The sequence below is a fragment of the Cyanistes caeruleus genome, chromosome 6 (genome assembly GCF_971803275.1).
Source record: "Cyanistes caeruleus chromosome 6, bCyaCae1.hap1.1, whole genome shotgun sequence".
In the NCBI taxonomy this organism is placed as follows: domain Eukaryota; kingdom Metazoa; phylum Chordata; class Aves; order Passeriformes; family Paridae; genus Cyanistes; species Cyanistes caeruleus.
Window position 1 is genome coordinate 2,844,527 of NC_141706.1, and position 16,256 is coordinate 2,860,782.

Here is a 16,256-nt window from a genome sequence, read left to right on the forward strand (position 1 = left end):
CGGGGAGAGCCGCGCGTCTTTGCTCCTCTGTGCATCAGACAAAGCTCTTTTACCCTTTATCCTCTAGGCAGCTCGAAAGCCTTGCAGTGCCCACGGCAGCCCGCACAGGGAAGGATGGTCCTGCCTTGCCGGCGGCAATGAGGGACTGGGCCCGCCGTGATGAGTTTCTGCCCCCTGCGCTCCTGGAGATGCTTCGCAGCTTTGTTTCTGCTGCTCTTAGAACTTAAATAATCAAACTCTGATCAGCTCCCTGAGTGAAAGGAGACAGATCCCCCTGCGTGCTGTGAGCGGCGTGAGCAGGAGGGGAAGGGCTGGGGATTTATCTCCGTTCCAGTCAGTCTCGCCCACCTCCGAACCGCGGGGGGATCGTTTAGTTTAGTAAGAATGACCGATCCCTTAATTTGTCAGCAGCATGGCAGAGAGAAATCGTCGGCTGGGGAGGTGCGGCGGCGGTGCTCAGGTTGAAGCAGGTTCCCCACCCCGTTTTTCTCGGGATCGAGTGGGACTCTCACTAGAATTATCCTCCTCCAGCTATTGTCTAACCTTGCAGAATATGCCTTCAGCACAATCGAAGACTGAGCGTTATCAGGAATTACCAATGGAAGCGGGCAATGAAGCCTGGCAGAGTTCTGGATCGGGCTGTGTTTGGAGAGGACAGGGCACAATGTTCCGGGCCGCCTGGTTCTGGAAGCAGAACCAGACAAAGGAGATGCCGGCCCTGAACTGCCATCTCCTCGGCACTGCGCTCAACTGCGCACCCAAGCACTCTTGGGCGAGACAGGGTGATTTAAGTCGGAGTATGATCGGGGTCGGGATCTCGGGAAGATGCCTCCTGCAAAGAGGGAGCAGCTCCTCTCGGCATGCCGTGCGCCCCCGGGGGGAGCTGCTGCCAGCGCTCCCGGCCTGTGCTGGGGCAGCGGGACCGGAGATTTCCCTCTCTCCCTGGCGCTGGCTAGACGGGAACAGCTGGAAAAAGTGCCGCTGGCCGTTTCCCAAAAGTTCTCAGCCCATCCCGAGACAGAAGGGTCGGGGCTTTCCTCCCCGTGCTCGGGCTCCGCCGCTGAGGATTTCCCGGGACGCCTCCGTGCCCCGCACGGCTGAGACGGCCCGGAGGGAGCAGGTGCCGGGGCTTGGCCCAACACAGGGCTGAGCTGAGCTGAGCTGAGCTGAGCTGAGCTGAGCTGAGCTGGGCTGAGCTGAGCTGAGCTGAGCTGAGCTGAGCTGGCAGCTCCGGAGTCCCCCCCACCCTAGCATCGCCAGGAGCCGCGGGGAGGAAGGATGCGCTAATGTCCAAGGTCTCGTTTCACTGCTGGAAAGTGAGAGAGGAGAAGGTTTGGAAGGATTTCGGTAGTTCTTCCTTCCAGGTGGATTAATGCAGAGCTAAGCGAAAGAAAACATTTTTTCCTTTTCAAGATGATTTATCAAGCTAGCTAATTTCAGGGAAAGAGAAAACCCCCATGCTAGCTCGAGAAACAGCCCACTACGGGAAAAGCACTTTCTGTTTGCTCCTAGAGAGCTCTAGTTTTCATGGGAAATTAAACACCCCGCTCAGGCTGGCCAAAGGCCATTCCCGTGTGTACGGCGTCCATCGCAGAGCCGGAGATCATAGAACCAATCATGAAATCGTTTAGGTTGTGAAAGCCCTTTAAGGTACCGAGTTCAACCAACCTCGTGTGTCGGTCCGTCATAGAAACGAGCAAAGGCAGCATCAGCAGCTGTCCCGATCCCGCAGCTCCCGGGCAGGGGCTGCCCGCGGTGTGCGGGAGCCGCGGTGCGGCCGGAGCAGGAGGCAGAGCAGGAGGCAGAGCTGGAGGCAGAGCTGGAGGCAGAGCAGAGAGGTCAGCGCCATTCCCCCGCACGGGCACGGGCTGATTGCACAAGTGCCCTCCCAGGGTGCTTCAGTTTGCCGTGGATTTTGAAGCGCTACGTCCTGTAAACTTAGGAGATATTTAATATCGGCAAAAATAATGAACAAATCTTTTGCACTTACGTTACACGTGGATTTTTGTAATAAATAGATGTATGCGCCGACAGAGATTTTAAAAGGGAATTATCTGAAATAGCTCGTGGAAAAAAATAATTTCACTAATAACAAAACCCTACCGTTATGACTAATAGTTTTAAGAGAAAATGAAATTATACTCAGCTACTCCATTAACGACCTATTTTAATTTCTTTTGTTGTCGCATTTACCCTTTGAATCTTAAAACATCGCTTCAAGTTTGGCGATGCTTGCGATAACCTTTGGTGCCGCGAGGGAAAGGAAATCCCGAGTGTACCTTGTCACCGGGAAGACACGGGCTCGCCGTGTCCTGCGGCGGGTGAACCTTCACGGAGCCTCTGTCGCTGCTGTCGCTGCCAGGGAGGGTGAGGGTGCGGGCGGTGGCCCCGGCGGTGTTTGCGGTGCCACAGCGGCCGGTGACAAGGCGCAAGGGACAGGGCGGCGGGGCCCTCCGAGCACTCCGCGAGTACCCTGAGCCCGCAGCTGCCCGCTCGTAGCAGCATCACCCCCACCCCCGGGTGATCATTCGCTCGTAGTTGTGCAGGAGAGATGCAGGATCTCCTTTGGCAGGTACCGCCAAGTCCCGCGGGGCTGTGCCGGGCCCGGAGCTCCCTGGCTGGGCACTCGGTCCAGGTGGGCTCCGGCACCGCCGGGATCACGGCACCCCCGGACCCTGCCGCGTCTCCTGGCAGGAAGGACCGTCCGGGGATAACCTGTGAGGTGCCCTCGGGGGCCCTCCGGCCGCCAGCCCCGGGATGGACGCTAAGGACCCGCTGTTCAGGAGGCTGGAGAGGAAAGAGAGAGTCCCGGCCTTCCCGGGAGCAGTGCCAGGTGAATCCCTCCAAAGCAGGTTACTCACAGCGCTGCTGTCCTCCCCCGCCCGCCCAGCTGCTTCCTTCCCCTCCCGCACAGGCAGGTTGGAAGGACAGGGCTCACACCGGCCCCGGGCTCCTCGCAAGGGACACCCACCCCTCCTCTTGCCCCCGGAGCCCTGGGTAACCCAGCCCTGGCTGCGCCTCCGGGGACAGAGAGCGCCCGGGGTGCCCCGGGCAGGCAGCTCGGGGAGATTCGGGTTCCTCCCGTAGAGGGAGAGGCACCTGGAAAGACACTTTCCCCTCTCAGGAAAGGGGTCCGCCCGCCCCGGGCCGTGTCACTTCCCCTGGTTCCTGCAAGGGCGGAGGCTTCTCGGCTCGATCCCCAGGGCCTGCGACCTCGCGGCCCTCGGGAATCCCCACGGACATGCACGGAGCGGCGGGGGAAGTCGGCCAGCACGTACTTACTGGCCACCTGTATCCCTCTGAGAGTCCTGCAAGTCTCTCCTAAAGCGGAGGAACGTTACGGCGAGATTTAGTGGCGCTTGCACCAGAAGAAGGGTGGGAGTGATGTGTAGGGGAGATATATTCTCCCACAGTCACCTCTCCCCCTCCATCCCCGGCTCTCCTGTGTCTCCCCTCCCCCCCGCGCGTCTGGTCCGGCTGGGTTCAGCAGAGCGGGCTGTGGGCAGCCCCTCGGCGGAGGTTGTGTGAATGGAGGATCGGCGTGGCTGACTCCTCCTCCCCTGCAAGCGCCTCTATTTGAGCTTTGCAAAGTTGAGGGTGAGCAGGCATCCGAGGTGAGGCGTGCGCGGCGGCCGTGCCCCCCTAGCTCGGACAGGCGGACGTTCGTACAGACAGACACACGCACACGCGCGGACACACAGACACACGCACACGGCACCCTGCCCTGCGCTGCGAGCGGGTGCAAGCCCGGAGGCGATCCTGGAGAACAACCTTTCCCTGTCGCTGCTGCCGGCTCCCGCAGGGCTGGACCCGGGGAGCTGCGTCGCCGAGCAAACCTCCCCCAAAGGGCTGAGCTCGCCGGCCTGGTGCCTGCAGCCGGAGCCGGCCTCCGGCTTGCCGGGCAGGGGCCAGGTGTCTTGGAACAAGTGCGGCCCGGGGGGAGACTGGCTGCCCGGCGGCAGGCAGAAGGTCTGCGAGCAGATGGGCTCCGACGTCCGAGACCTCAACGCGCTGCTGCCCTCCGTGCCCTCCCTGCCGGGCAACAGCAACTGCACCATGCCGGTGAGCAGCGCGGCGCAGTGGGCGCCCGTCCTGGACTTTCCCCCGGGGGCCTCCTACGGCTCGCTGGGGCCGCACTCCTTCATCAAGCAGGAGCCGAGCTGGAACGGGTCGGACCCGCACGAGGAGCAATACCTGAGCGCCTTCACCGTCCACTTCTCCGGCCAGTTCACGGGCACGGCCGGGGCTTGCCGCTACGGGCCCTTCGGCGCCCCGCCGCCCAGCCAGCCGCCCTCGGGCCAGGCTCGGATGTTCCCCAACGGGCCCTACCTGCCCAACTGCTTGGAGAGCCAGCAAGCCATCCGCAACCAGGGTAAGGGCCGCGCTGCCGGGCTCCCCGGGCTCGGGGGGCGGCCCCCGGAGGCGCCCGCTCAGCCCCGCGGGGCCGCGCCTGATGTAAACACCAAGCCCGGTGTTTTCTCCGCGGCAGCCGAGCCGGGTTAGGCGAGCCAGCCCTCCCGTGCCTCCCTTCCCTCCCTGTGCGGCAGCCACGTCGCTCCCGGGAGCTTTAGGAGCCACGAGTTGCTCGGCCCCCGCCCCTCCCGTGGGGCAGCGGATGCAGCGGGAGGCTCTGCCAGGCGGGCTGGAGCCCCCGGCCCCGGGCCCGGCTTGGAGCAGCCTCTCGCCTTCGCAAAGGTTTGTTCGGGCCGGAGACGGCGCAAGTCCTGGAATGGAGCTGGGGCCCGCGGCCCGAGACAATTCCCGCTTCGTATCTCGGGGGTGGTGGCGGGGCTGAACCTCCAAACTTCTTCCTGAATCCGAAAAGCGCTGTCCGCACACTGGTGTTTTCAAGCCCCTTATCGAATTAACCTCGGGAGGGCTGAATATCCCTGGGCTGGAATGCACAAGCAGGGGCGTCTCGTCGTTTCTTGTCCGTGTCTCCGTGGCCGGGACCGGTTCCCTGCGGTCCTCGGTGTTCGCACCGCCCTGAGAATCTGCCGAGGGTTGAACGGCCGGGCAATGGGTCACCAGCGTGTGGCACCGGGGGCAGCATCTAATCCTTTTTCTTCCAGTGCCTGCAGTATAAACATGTGCGGGTGCAAAGCCGAGGAAGAAAGGAGAAGGGGCCAGAGTGCGGAGAACTCGTATGAGACCTTTCGGGTCCCGTTCAGCTGGCCCGGGAGCGGTGATGTGCCGCCGTTTGCCCCGCACGGGAATCTGACCGAGCGGAGCCGGGCAGCCAAGGCTCGGGGGACCGGGATCGGCAGGGTCCTGCCGGAGAGGGATGAGCCGGGCCGGGGTCTCTCTGCTTTCAGCATGGGGCTCCCCGCAGCTCGGGGTTGCTGTGCCCCGCGGGAGAACGGCGTACCCACAGAGGGGCTGGCACCGACCGGCCCGGGAGGGCGATTCGGGCCGCAGGGCGAGGGGCAGAGCAGAGGCCGAGTTCGGCGGATGCGCTCGGTGCTGGCCGCTGAGAGGTGGCCCGAGGCCCAGGCGGTGTTTGCAGAGAGGGGCAGGGGCTGCTCAGCACGGGTTTCCCCCGGGCAGTGCCGGGTCGCCCTCCCGGTGTCACCGCGCTGCTGCCTTCCACCCCCGGCCCCCGCCCCAGGGCTTCTCCAGGCAGCGGGCTCCGAAGGAGGAATCCGCAGAGCGGGGATTCCGGGCCGTGCTGCCGATGCCGGCGGGGAACACGGGCAGCATCCCCGGGGCTGGGGAGAGCTGGGCCGCGCCGAGCCCGCGGGGTCCCGGCTCCAGCTGCGGGACGGGAGGGGAGCGGCCCAGAGCCCGCCGGGACAGCGACTCTGAAGGGGACTTTTGAAAGACATCTGAAAGGATTTTAGACATCGGAGGGGATTTATGATCGCTGGGCAGAAATAGAGACGAGAAAGTGGAGAGAAGGGCGATGGAGATAAATTCGAGCTAGCGAGGGACAAAAGAGCTGCGACCCAGCGCCATCCTCACGTTGGGCTTTACCCACCCCGAGGAGAAACGGAGCCTTTAACACACGGAGCTGGCTCGGCCTGGGCACCCCCAGCACCGCCCAGACCCCGCACACAGCCGGGGTCCCTTCGGCTCGGGGCTGCTTTCCGCACATGCAGAAATCCCTGGGGTTTAGCCACAGCTGTTTTTGGTGACAGGCAGAGAGAGAGAGCTCCTTTGGAAAGAGAAATTCGGCAAAGGGTGTTCGCTTTTTTTTTTATTATTATTTTTTTAATTTTTTTTTTTTTTTTGGTGGATGGATAAAATGTTTTTGCTTTGGCTCTCCTCAAGGTTGAAGTCCTTTTTTGCTTTTTTTTTAGACGGTTCCTCCGACCGTGGGAAAGACGCTACCTTGGCTCTGCGATGACATTTCTGCCAAGTCTGGGATGGGGTGGGGGGGGTAGGAAACTAAGGCTTTGAAACCTCTGCCCAATTTTCCTCTTTTCGTTTGCCTCTTTCATCCAGCTGGGCTCCTCCAACAACTGGATGCCTCCAGCGGGCCCCGTTCTCCAGCAGATGTACAACTTTCAATTATTTTCAGCACATTTTAATCAGGCCTAGTTCTGATAACGCCCTAATTAAAGAGACCTCACTATCGGCAACTCGGTTCAGAACTCAACTTTCTTATCACATTCCTGAAGCTTTGGGTCAGGCAACACCGGAAAATGCGGCCAAAACCTCGTCCTGCTCCGAGCTGAGTTTTGAAGGTCACCGAAACTCTTTGTCGGGCCAAAAGTAACGTAGAAAGTGTCAGTGTTTTCTGAAAGTTAAAAAAGAGACAGAGGGAAACGGGGAAAAGGGAGTTGAAGGTTGAGCCTCTACCCTGAGGGCTGAGGGAGGAGATAAGGAGAGGAAGAGCTGTGGGATGGGAGCGCTGAGGTACCGGGCTGTCATCGCCGCTAAAGGAGCTCTGCTCGTAGGGTCAGGGGGATGCGAGGGACATTTGGCCAGGATCAAGTCAGTCCCACTCCTATCCCAGCCCCGCAGTTAAAATCACCGCGAAGGTGAAGGTTTTCAAGCGTTCTAGGATATTTTCATTCCTCCTGTGGCTCCCTCCGTTTCTCCCGCTCAGCAGTGCAGGTTAATGAATAAAGCTCTGTAATGTCTCTGGAGCCAGCCTGTCAGCAGAGAGAATAAAAAGGAGAAGCAACATTCGAATCCCTTTGCTGCCTCTCCATTTTATTCCGTCTGAAACCCGCTGTGATTGCGGATGGTTGGTGAAGCAGAGACCTGCCCGAGCAGCCAGCACCGAAAGGGGATTGAAAACAGCCCCGAGTGCTCCCTCTCGACTGCCAAAATCCCTCTCCAGCCACACACCCCATCCAGTCGGGTCCGTGAGGGATGCCCGTGCTGGAATAAGCGGATTTAGGGAGACGAGTGTGAAGGAAAAAGCACTCATAGTCCCTTTGGTTTCTTTCCCCGCGTCGGACTTTTTGTTTTGTTTTGTTGGGGTTTTTGTTTTGGTTGGGTTTTTTTTTATTTTTTTTTTTTAATTTTTTTTTTTTTTTTTTAAGAGTGGCTCTCAGAGGAGCTTGGTTCTCGGGGTAAATGCTGATGAGCCGAGAAGCCTCTGAGATAATATTACTTTGTAATTACTTTTTTAGCTGAAGTTGTTTAGCCAGCTCCAAGTCATTAATGAAAGTTGGTGTCCAAGCACCTGATTTACGATTCTGTGCCGGCCCGGGGTCAGCAGAGGTGGTCTCTTTCCATCTGAATCTGCTCGCTGTAGGAAACAAAATAGGCTGTTTATTATTTTGGAGAGCAATTTTCGCTGAAAGGAGGAGTTTTATTTTTGCACGTAACATTCCGCCTCTTTATTGCAGACTCTTCAGAAAGCCGCTCTTAACAAAATAAAAAAAAGCGCAAGATTAAAGGGTAACTTCTAAATTGGAAGCGCCAGATGAATACACCGAGCAGATGGAAATCTTCCTCTTTTAATACGAGCAACAATTAATGAAAACATCCTTTTTATTACCGAAGCCGATCTGTTCTCTTTAAACGCGAACGAGACTTCCGACTTTCCGCTCCTCGGAAAGAGGCGAGGCTCAGGGAGGATGTGCGAGCGCAGAGGGCACGGAGGGGCTCGGGGAGCCTGGCACTGTCCTTGTCCTTGTCCTTGTCCTCGGCTGGAAGCGTTTGGGCTCCTCTGGCTCATCCCCGCTAACCCCGCTCTGCTCTCTCCGCCAGGTTACAGCACCGTGGCCTTTGACGGGACCCCCAGCTACGGGCACACGCCGTCGCACCCCGCTCAGTTCACCAACCACTCCTTCAAACACGAGGATCCCATCAGCCAGCAGCCCTCCCTAGGTAATCTCTGCCTCCGTGGGGGCTCTGTCGGGCACAGAGCCGGTGCCCGGTGCTGGAGGAGGGGGCCCTGGAGCCCCCTGCTCAGAGCAGGGCTGAGATAACTCCGTGCTGCTCTCTCCGCAGGGGACCAGCAGTACTCGGTGCCTCCCCCGGTGTACGGCTGTCACACACCGACCGACAGCTGCACGGGCAGCCAGGCTCTGCTCCTCCGGACGCCCTACAACAGGTACCTCGGCCGGCTGGGAGCTTTGCTGCCCTCCTTGTGCTCGGGTTGTGCCTCTCTCCCCCGCATGCCGTTCAAACGGCTTCTCCTTTATGCGAGGAAAGTGATTTATTTTTTTTTTCCCTTCTCAAAAAAAAAAACCAAAAAAACCCAAAAAAACCCAAAAAAAACCCCCAAAAAACTCCCAAAAAACAAAAAAACCCACCCAAAAAACCGAATCCCCAAAAAGGAGTTCCTAAAACCCACCTAAAACCCAAACCGTACCGAGGCAGTTCCTAAAAGGAACTTCCTAAAAAAGGAGTTCCTAAAACCCACCTAAAACCCAAACCGTACCGAGGCAAAACCACCTCGCCCCCAAACAAACAAGCAAAAAGCCAACAAAAACAAAGAAACCAATCAAAAAAAAAAACAAACCAACAAAACCAAAAACAAACAAAACGACATCGCCAAACGAAAAAGAGATGCCCTGCCTTCCGTCGCGTGTCCCGCTGTGCTCCGGAGGTTTCTGGGGCCGGCTCGCCCTCCCGAGCCGGGGCTGGAGGGGATGGCGGAGCCGCTGGGCTCTGGCAGAGCATCCCGGAGGGGCCGGGGAGAGCCGAGCTCCGGCAGCAGGTGCGGCCGTCCCTGGGAAATGGGAGCCGGGCTGGCCGCACTCTTTGAGCCTGTCCCGCTTGGGGCAGCCCGGCTGAGCCCCAGGCTGCAGGACCCCGCTCCTCCTCTCCGGTCCCGGCTCTAGGAGTCCCCGCAGCCCCGGAGCTCTTCCCGAGGCCGGCAAGGTGTGGGAGTGTTGGCTGGTGAGCAGCAGCCATGGGCAGAGCGTGGCACAGGCAATTAAAACTCAGCTCCGTCCCAGGGCTTCCTTCGTCTTGCAGGCCAAGAGCCGCTGCGATGGCTCCCAGGAGTGATGGGAACGGGCCTGCAGGGAGGTTATTTATTGAAATCGGGGCAATAAACCTATCGGATTTCCTTGCTGGGAGAAAGGTGCGTCTGGAGCTTTGCTGCAAGCAGCGAAATCTCTTTGCCAACAGACGGGCCCAAGAGCGGCTTCCCGTTTTGGTTTTTTTTTTCCAGTCTGACATGGGGGCTGGGCGTTGGAGTTTTACAACGTGTTTAGTGAGTTAAAGAAGTTCCCCAAAATTTATTCCTCAACTTTTTGTGAACTTGGAGCCAGTCCCGTAATCTTGGAGTTGCTAAGTAACTCTCGCACACAAAGCAATGTGCCTCTGCGAAGGAAGCCGCGAGCGGCTCCTCTTGTAGGCAGGTTATATCATCTCAGATTAATCGACACTGGACGTGAGACAACAATATTCTGTCACTTCCAGAAGCCACTTCGCTAATGAACGTGAGTTGACGTCAAGGGAAGGAGGGAATGAGGTAATGAAGGAAGGAAAGAAGCCTATCCAGCGAGATTAGCTCGCAGAATAATTGGCGGGGCGAACTCCTGCTAAAGTGGCAGAGATCGCTCGTGGCGCAGGGAAATCTATAAATAGATTATAATAAATAATAATAATAAATAATAATAATAAATAATAATAAATAATAATAATAAATAGATAGGTTTGGAGGAGGTTTGGGGAGGGCAGCTCCGAGCGGCCCCGGCAGCCGCCGCCTTCCCCAGTCCCCTCCCGGGCCCCGGGGCTCGCTCCTGGAGGCGGCAGCACCTGGAGGTGTGACTCGGGTAGGAGAGCGCTGATAGTGCCGGGAGCTCTCCCTGGGCCTCACCGAGGCAGCCTGGGGCAGGGGTGAGCACAGATGTCGCCTCCCTAACGCGGTCACCTCCCGCCCAGCGCTTGGGGACCCGCACCCGGGGCGAGTGGGCAGCGCTGCGCCACGGGGACCGATTTCCTCCCGACCTCCTTGATCCTGCCCTGCTCCCTGGGAGGTTTACGGCTTACTCCTCTAAGATAAGGGTTTAATCCTTTAAGGCTTCCAGGAGCCAATACTGATGTGTGGGGGTGTAAGCGAGGCAGAGCTTGTTCCACGGCGAGTGTACAAAGCCTTGCTCCCGCAGCGGGGCCCGCACAGGTGGCTGAGCTCGATGCGACCTCTCCTTGTCCCCTCCCGTTCCAAAGCTCCTGGAAAGCGTGGTCAGGAAAGCGGATGAGTCGTTGCGGCACAGAAACGGGAGGGACTCATTTGCCACATCGCCAAAGCCCTGAAAACGACCGCACTGTGCTTATCCATGTTTATCTTGATTTGGCAAAATCGTAGGGTTTTTTTCGTGGTTTTTTTTTTTTTTTTTTTTTTTTTTTTTTTTTTTTTTTTTTTTTTTTTCCCCAAGACCGTATTTATTCCGCACCTCCTTCTCGAAGATTTCTTCTGGGTTTCGCAGTTCAGGTCAAGTTCGACAGCTCTCCTTTGTCAAGTGACTGCTCGGTCACCGCACCCCAGTGCCAGGGCTGCTCACCATGCCCAAGCCCGCTGCGCACACGGCGCTCAGAGAGCGCTCAGGGAAAGATGCTCAGCCCCGGAATATGGGGTTTGTCCTTCCTCGCACTGGCTGGGGACAGCAGGCGCTCCCGTTCGCCTTCAGCAGGGAGAGGGAGGATGTGGCGGGCGAGGTCGGGAACGGGAGGTGGTGTTTCTGTGTCCCCGCTGGGATGCGGCGGCCGGTGTTGGTGTTTGTCTGCACCGCCTCCTCTCTGCGCGTCCCGGGCAGCTCTGGTTTGTGGTCCCTCTCCCACTCACCCCAGCCGAGGCTGCGGGTCCCTCCGTCACCCCCGTCCCGGATTCGCCGCACCCGAGGGGTGATGCTTCGGATTTGGAGCGAGAGGGCAGAGGGAGAGGATGCAGTGGGAGTCACCTCCACCTGATGCTCTCGCTTCCCCCTCATCTCCATCTCTCCAGCTGGGTGCGAGGGACCCTTGCGGCTCCCTTGCGGAGAATGGAGTGGGCAGGAGGGTGGGCAGAAGCCTCGCCTTCTCTCCCGTACCTCGGCAAAACCGAGAAGAAAGAAATGGTTGAAAGATTCTTAGGCTGGACACAAAGCTATCTGTGTCATTTCTCGCCCCGGCCGCTACTCGCTCCCTGTTTATGACCCAGCCAAGGAGCCTCGGGGCTGTGCTCGGTAGCTGGGCACGGATGGCAAACCCGCTCAGATCGCCAGCGAGAGTTTGTAGGTCCATTAAAAATGGTGATGTGAACTTTTCTACCTAGCGCTGTTTAGTGTAGTAAACATGCTCGATGTTGAAAATTTACTGTGAGTCACACTTGCAAAGACTTTAAAAGTGGAGGAGTCTCGGTTCAGATTATAGCTCTTTCTGTGCAGAGGTCAAGAACTCGGTAATACTGCAGTGCAGGCCAAAACAAACTCTATATGATCTACTACTGGTTTCCTTTTAAGTTCCCTTTTTGCTCAGCGTTGACTTCCTTTTATTCCACTCCAACTTACATTAATCCCTGTTGTAGAAATGTTTCCCCCCCCTTCCTCTCGTTTCTCTTTAAAAGCATCTTTGTAATGAAAATAAGTTATTTTTAGTGTCTTCTTTGTGGCCGCTCGAAGGGCCAAGGATTCAGATTGGAATCAGAGCAGGCATATCCCTGGAGACCTCGCTTTCCTCCTCATTCAAACCCCATCCAAAGCCGAGATTTTGAGAGGAGCTGTTGGTTCCATGAGATCATCTCACGGTACCGTCAATAATAAACCATGGCGAGGCGTAAGTGGCGTTAGGGACGTCCTGTTCTCTGTCACCTGTCAGATGGGAGATGTTTAACCCGAGCCACCGCCCGGTGGCCCCCGGGCAACTGGGCTCGTTCTTATCTCCGGGTTTAAGGGGCGCAAAGCCCGGCGGTGCCCACCTGCCTCCCGCCCAGGGCGGATTTAGCCAAAGCTCCGGCAATCCCGTTTTTTTTGAGATAAGAACCTCGCTCCTCAGTGGCTCAGCACAGAAATTTCTCCTCTTGGCCGCTGCCGGCCGCAGAGATGGCACAGACCCACCTGCAGCCCTTGGGATGGGGCGTGCCGAGAGTCCGAACGCGGCCCGGCTCGGCTCCGGTGCCGGGCGGGGGCCTGGGCTGATGTGGGGTCCGGACCGGGCTGGTGTGGGGTCCGGACCGGGCTGGTGTGGGGTCCGGACCGGGCTGATGTGGGGTACGGGCCAGGCTGATGTGGGGTCCAGGCTGATGTGGGGTCCGGACCGGGCTGATGTGGGGTACGGGCCAGGCTGATATGGGGTCCGGACCGGGCTGGTGTGGGGTCCGGACCGGGCTGATATGGGGTCCGGACCGGGCTGATATGGGGTACGGGCCAGGCTGATGTGGGGTCTAGCCTGGGCTGGTGTGGGGTCCGGGCCAGGCTGATATGGGGTCCGGACCGGGCTGATGTGGGGTCCGGGCCGGGCTGATGTGGGATCCGGACTGGTGTGGGATCCGGGCCGGGCTGATGTGGGGTCAGGACCGGGCTGATGTGGGGTCCGGGCTGATGTGGGGTCTAGCCTGGGCTGATGTGGGGTCAGGACCGGGCACCTGCTCCCCCCGCGCTCATTCCCCGGCTCCAGCCCCCGCAGTGGGAGGACAAGGGGGGGCTCGGGTCTCTCCTGGGGCGCCGCGCTCGGGAGACACCAAACGGGGCAGAGCTGGGTTTAGCTCAAACAGCGGAATTCTGCTCCCATCCCTCTCCCGGCGCTTTCCACGACGCCCAGCCTGCCCCAGAGCCTCTCGGGGCTCCTTTCGGAGGCTGAAGCCAGCTCGGGTCCCTCCGGGGAGCCGCGGCCGGAGCCGCAGAGCCGGGAGCGGGCGCGGGGAGCGCTTTTGGCCGGGAGGGAGCCCCGGGAGCTGCGGCGGCTCCGGGGAGCGGGCACCGCTCCGCTCTCGGGAGCCTTGTCCTGGACACTGTCACCCAAGGGCGGCACGGAATACGGTGGCTGAGAGCTGTGACAAGATGAATAAGTGTATTGCTTTATGAAAAAGCAAAGGAGGGGAAAAAGTGGATATTGTGGGGGAGGCTCTTATAAATGAACTGTCAAACGAAAGAAAGTTAAAGGGAAATCTCCTGCTGTAAATGCATCGGGCGGGCACTTCTAATAAAAATCAGGGTCCTGGAGGAATTAATTACAGCAGCATTACAGGAAGAATTCGTGGAATTGCAAAACGTAGTTGGCACAGACCAGCACGGACTGCTATTGCAAATGGGGAAACTGCAGGAGAGTTTAACAATTCCTGAGCTGATATGCAGGACATTGTAGTAGCATAATAGCACTTCAGACACACTAATGAATAATAGTGTCCAGTGATACTGACAAATGATATTACGCATACTTCGAGATTGAAGTCACTTAATTTGTTTTTATATGCGAAAGCTTCCCACTGGATTCTGGATTTTTTTTTAGGTCGCTTCTACCTGCCACGAAGTAATAAAAAAATAAAAATTAAAAAAAAAAAATTACCATCTCCTAATAACAAAATTATATAAATTCACCTCGCAAATCCAGCGAATTTAGGTGCAATTAATCAGCGGGGAGACTCGAGTTTATTGTGAGCGGCGGTTCCCCGGCATCAATCCCAGCGCTGGCTGCGGGGCCGGGGGCTCGCACCGCGCTCCCCCCGCGGAGCTCCCGGCCCGGGGAACCTGCGGCTCCTCCCCGGCCCCGCGGGGACCTGTCCTGCCGGGACAGCTCTCCCGGGGCTCCCGCTGGCCCTGCCCGCCTTTGCCGCTCCGGGAGGAGCCGGGGAAGCCTGGCCGAGCTGCCTGCGGTGTGTAGCGGGGGGGAAGAGCCTGCTCCAGCGGTGAGCTCCGTTTATCGCTCAGCCACTCCATTTTTCTACTGCTTGTCAAGCCCCTCTATGTAGCAACATCCATCACGAGTCACGATAGCTGTTTCACTCCATTACCCACGTGGTCTCTCACACTCCTGGTTAAAACAGCTAACAAATTTGACTTTTTAAAACAAATAATCCTTTGCGTTACCCCTCCGGGCTGCCTATATTCGTTCATTTCAATGTGTCAATATCGGATATTATTTTTCGGGAAGGAAAAAGTTGTATGTTTCTATTTTCAGCTCTTTACCAATCGTCAGGCTTGCAGATTCAAAGTGTATTTTCGAGCTACAGATTTCCTTTTCTTTTATTTCATTTTATTTTTGAAAATTCCTAATGTATCGATTAAAGGGATTATATAAAATAAATTCGCTTCCTGCTGTTATATATTTAAAAGAAATAACAAAGAAATTGTTGATACTCTGATGTTTTGATTGTTATTTGATAGCTGCAATTTTAGCTCTAATTCTACATCTTTTCACGACAGTGACAATTTATACCAGATGACCTCACAGCTTGAATGCATGACATGGAATCAAATGAACTTGGGATCCACACTGAAAGGGTAAGGAGCTTTGTTCTCTTCTAACCTGTCGCCCTAGCGAAGCTGCATTACTGAGCTAACTTTATCTTGGATTTTATCATTTGAATCCGGTCACGGATTTCGTGCAAAAAAAAAAAAAAATCCTGTCCGGAGCTGAGAGCGGCTGATCGGCCGGCTGTAGTTTGCAGTGTTTTTGATGATCCTCGCTGCCGAGCTGGGGCTGCTGTCCGGCCGTGCCCAGGAGCCCAGGGCCGGCTGTGTCGGGCTCCGGGCAGGGCAGGGCAGGGCTGTGCCCGCTGCCGGTGCCCGAGCCCCTCCCGGACGGGGCAGCTTCGCTCTCTCCTCCTTGAGCTGTCGCCCTTTCCTACCATCCCTCTTCCCCTTCCCTGCCTTTCGCCAGGCTCTGCGTCCTGTGTCCCGGCCCGGCCGCCTCCCGGTTTCCTTCCTCCCGGCCATTGTCGCCCTCCCACCTGCCGGGAAGAGGCTCCGGCCCGCCTCCCCCGCGGGTTTCCTGCGCCCGCCCGGCCAGGAAGGCTCCGAGGCGCCGCGGGGCCCCGCCGGGGTGGCTCCCCTGCCGCTGGCTCCATCCCCACCGCACCGTGCCCTCTGGCTCCATCCCCACCGCACCGTGCCCGCTGGCTCCATCCCCACCGCACCGTGCCCGCTGGCTCCATCCCCACCCGCACCGTGCCCCCTGGCTCCATCCCCACCCGCACCGTGCCCCCTGGCTCCATCCCCACCCGCACCGTGCCCCCTGGCTCCATCCCCACCCGCACCGTGCCCCCTGGCTCCATCCCCACCCGCACCGTGCCCCCTGGCTCCATCCCCACCCGCACCGTGCCCCCTGGCTCCATCCCCACCCGCACCGTGCCCTCTGGCTCCATCCCCACACTCACCGTGCCCTCTGGCTCCATCCCCACCCGCACCGTGCCCTCTGGCTCCATCCCCACCCGCACCGTGCCCCCTGGCTCCATCCCTCCTGCCGGGGATCCCCCAGAGCAGCCGGGAGAGGAGCGGGACCGCATCCTCGCCTCGCTCCATCCACCGGCGCTGCCATGAGAGGCACAGCCGCCTTTAGATCTTAGCCACAGATCGCCTGATCCCCTCCGAGCAGATAATTCATGCTCTGAGGAGATAATTGACTCTGAAAACTCCCCCACCGAAGGCAGGTATTGCCAGCTTTGAGATGTTCTCAGTGTCCAAGTGTGTGCGGTCTCAAGGGAACAGCAAGGGGAGGCTGATAAAAGCCTGCACACATCTGAGCTTTCACTGTAGTTGTCCATAGATGTGAAAATCTTGCTCAAGATGGGTTTTGTGTACGCTGCTGTACTGTGATAAAGGAGAAAAATATTATGGGTCTCCTTGTAGCTCGTAAACCAATGGTGTCTGAAGGTTAGAGGGAGTGGTGTAGAAAACTATTGGTATTGAAGTGAACGAGGGAATTGACCT

At 58.0% G+C, this 16,256-nt stretch overlaps 1 protein-coding gene and 1 long non-coding RNA gene across 5 annotated transcripts in view; one reads left to right on the forward strand and one right to left on the reverse strand.

Moving 5' to 3' along the window:
* LOC147652374 (uncharacterized) overlaps window positions 1-3,353 on the reverse strand; it is a 28,221-nt gene extending 24,868 nt beyond the window's left edge. For 2 of the 3 annotated variants that reach the window (XR_015288082.1, XR_015288084.1), the window contains exon 1: window positions 1,669-1,876. This is a non-coding gene — a long non-coding RNA (uncharacterized LOC147652374). Of the gene's footprint in view, window positions 1-1,668; window positions 1,877-2,279; window positions 2,814-3,282 lie in introns of those variants that run through there. The other variant, XR_015288083.1, reaches the window with a different exon arrangement.
* The window catches only part of WT1 (WT1 transcription factor), a 34,408-nt gene continuing 20,962 nt past the window's right edge, over window positions 2,811-16,256 (forward strand). Inside the window, exons 1-4 of one of the 2 annotated variants that reach the window (XM_023928469.2) lie at window positions 2,811-4,372; window positions 8,167-8,286; window positions 8,410-8,512; window positions 14,751-14,828. In XM_023928469.2, coding sequence (XP_023784237.1) covers window positions 3,982-4,372; window positions 8,167-8,286; window positions 8,410-8,512; window positions 14,751-14,828 — 692 coding nt within the window. In that variant the 5' untranslated portion in view covers window positions 2,811-3,981. The remainder of the gene's footprint in view (window positions 4,373-8,166; window positions 8,287-8,409; window positions 8,513-14,750; window positions 14,829-16,256) is intronic. The other variant, XM_023928468.2, reaches the window with a different exon arrangement.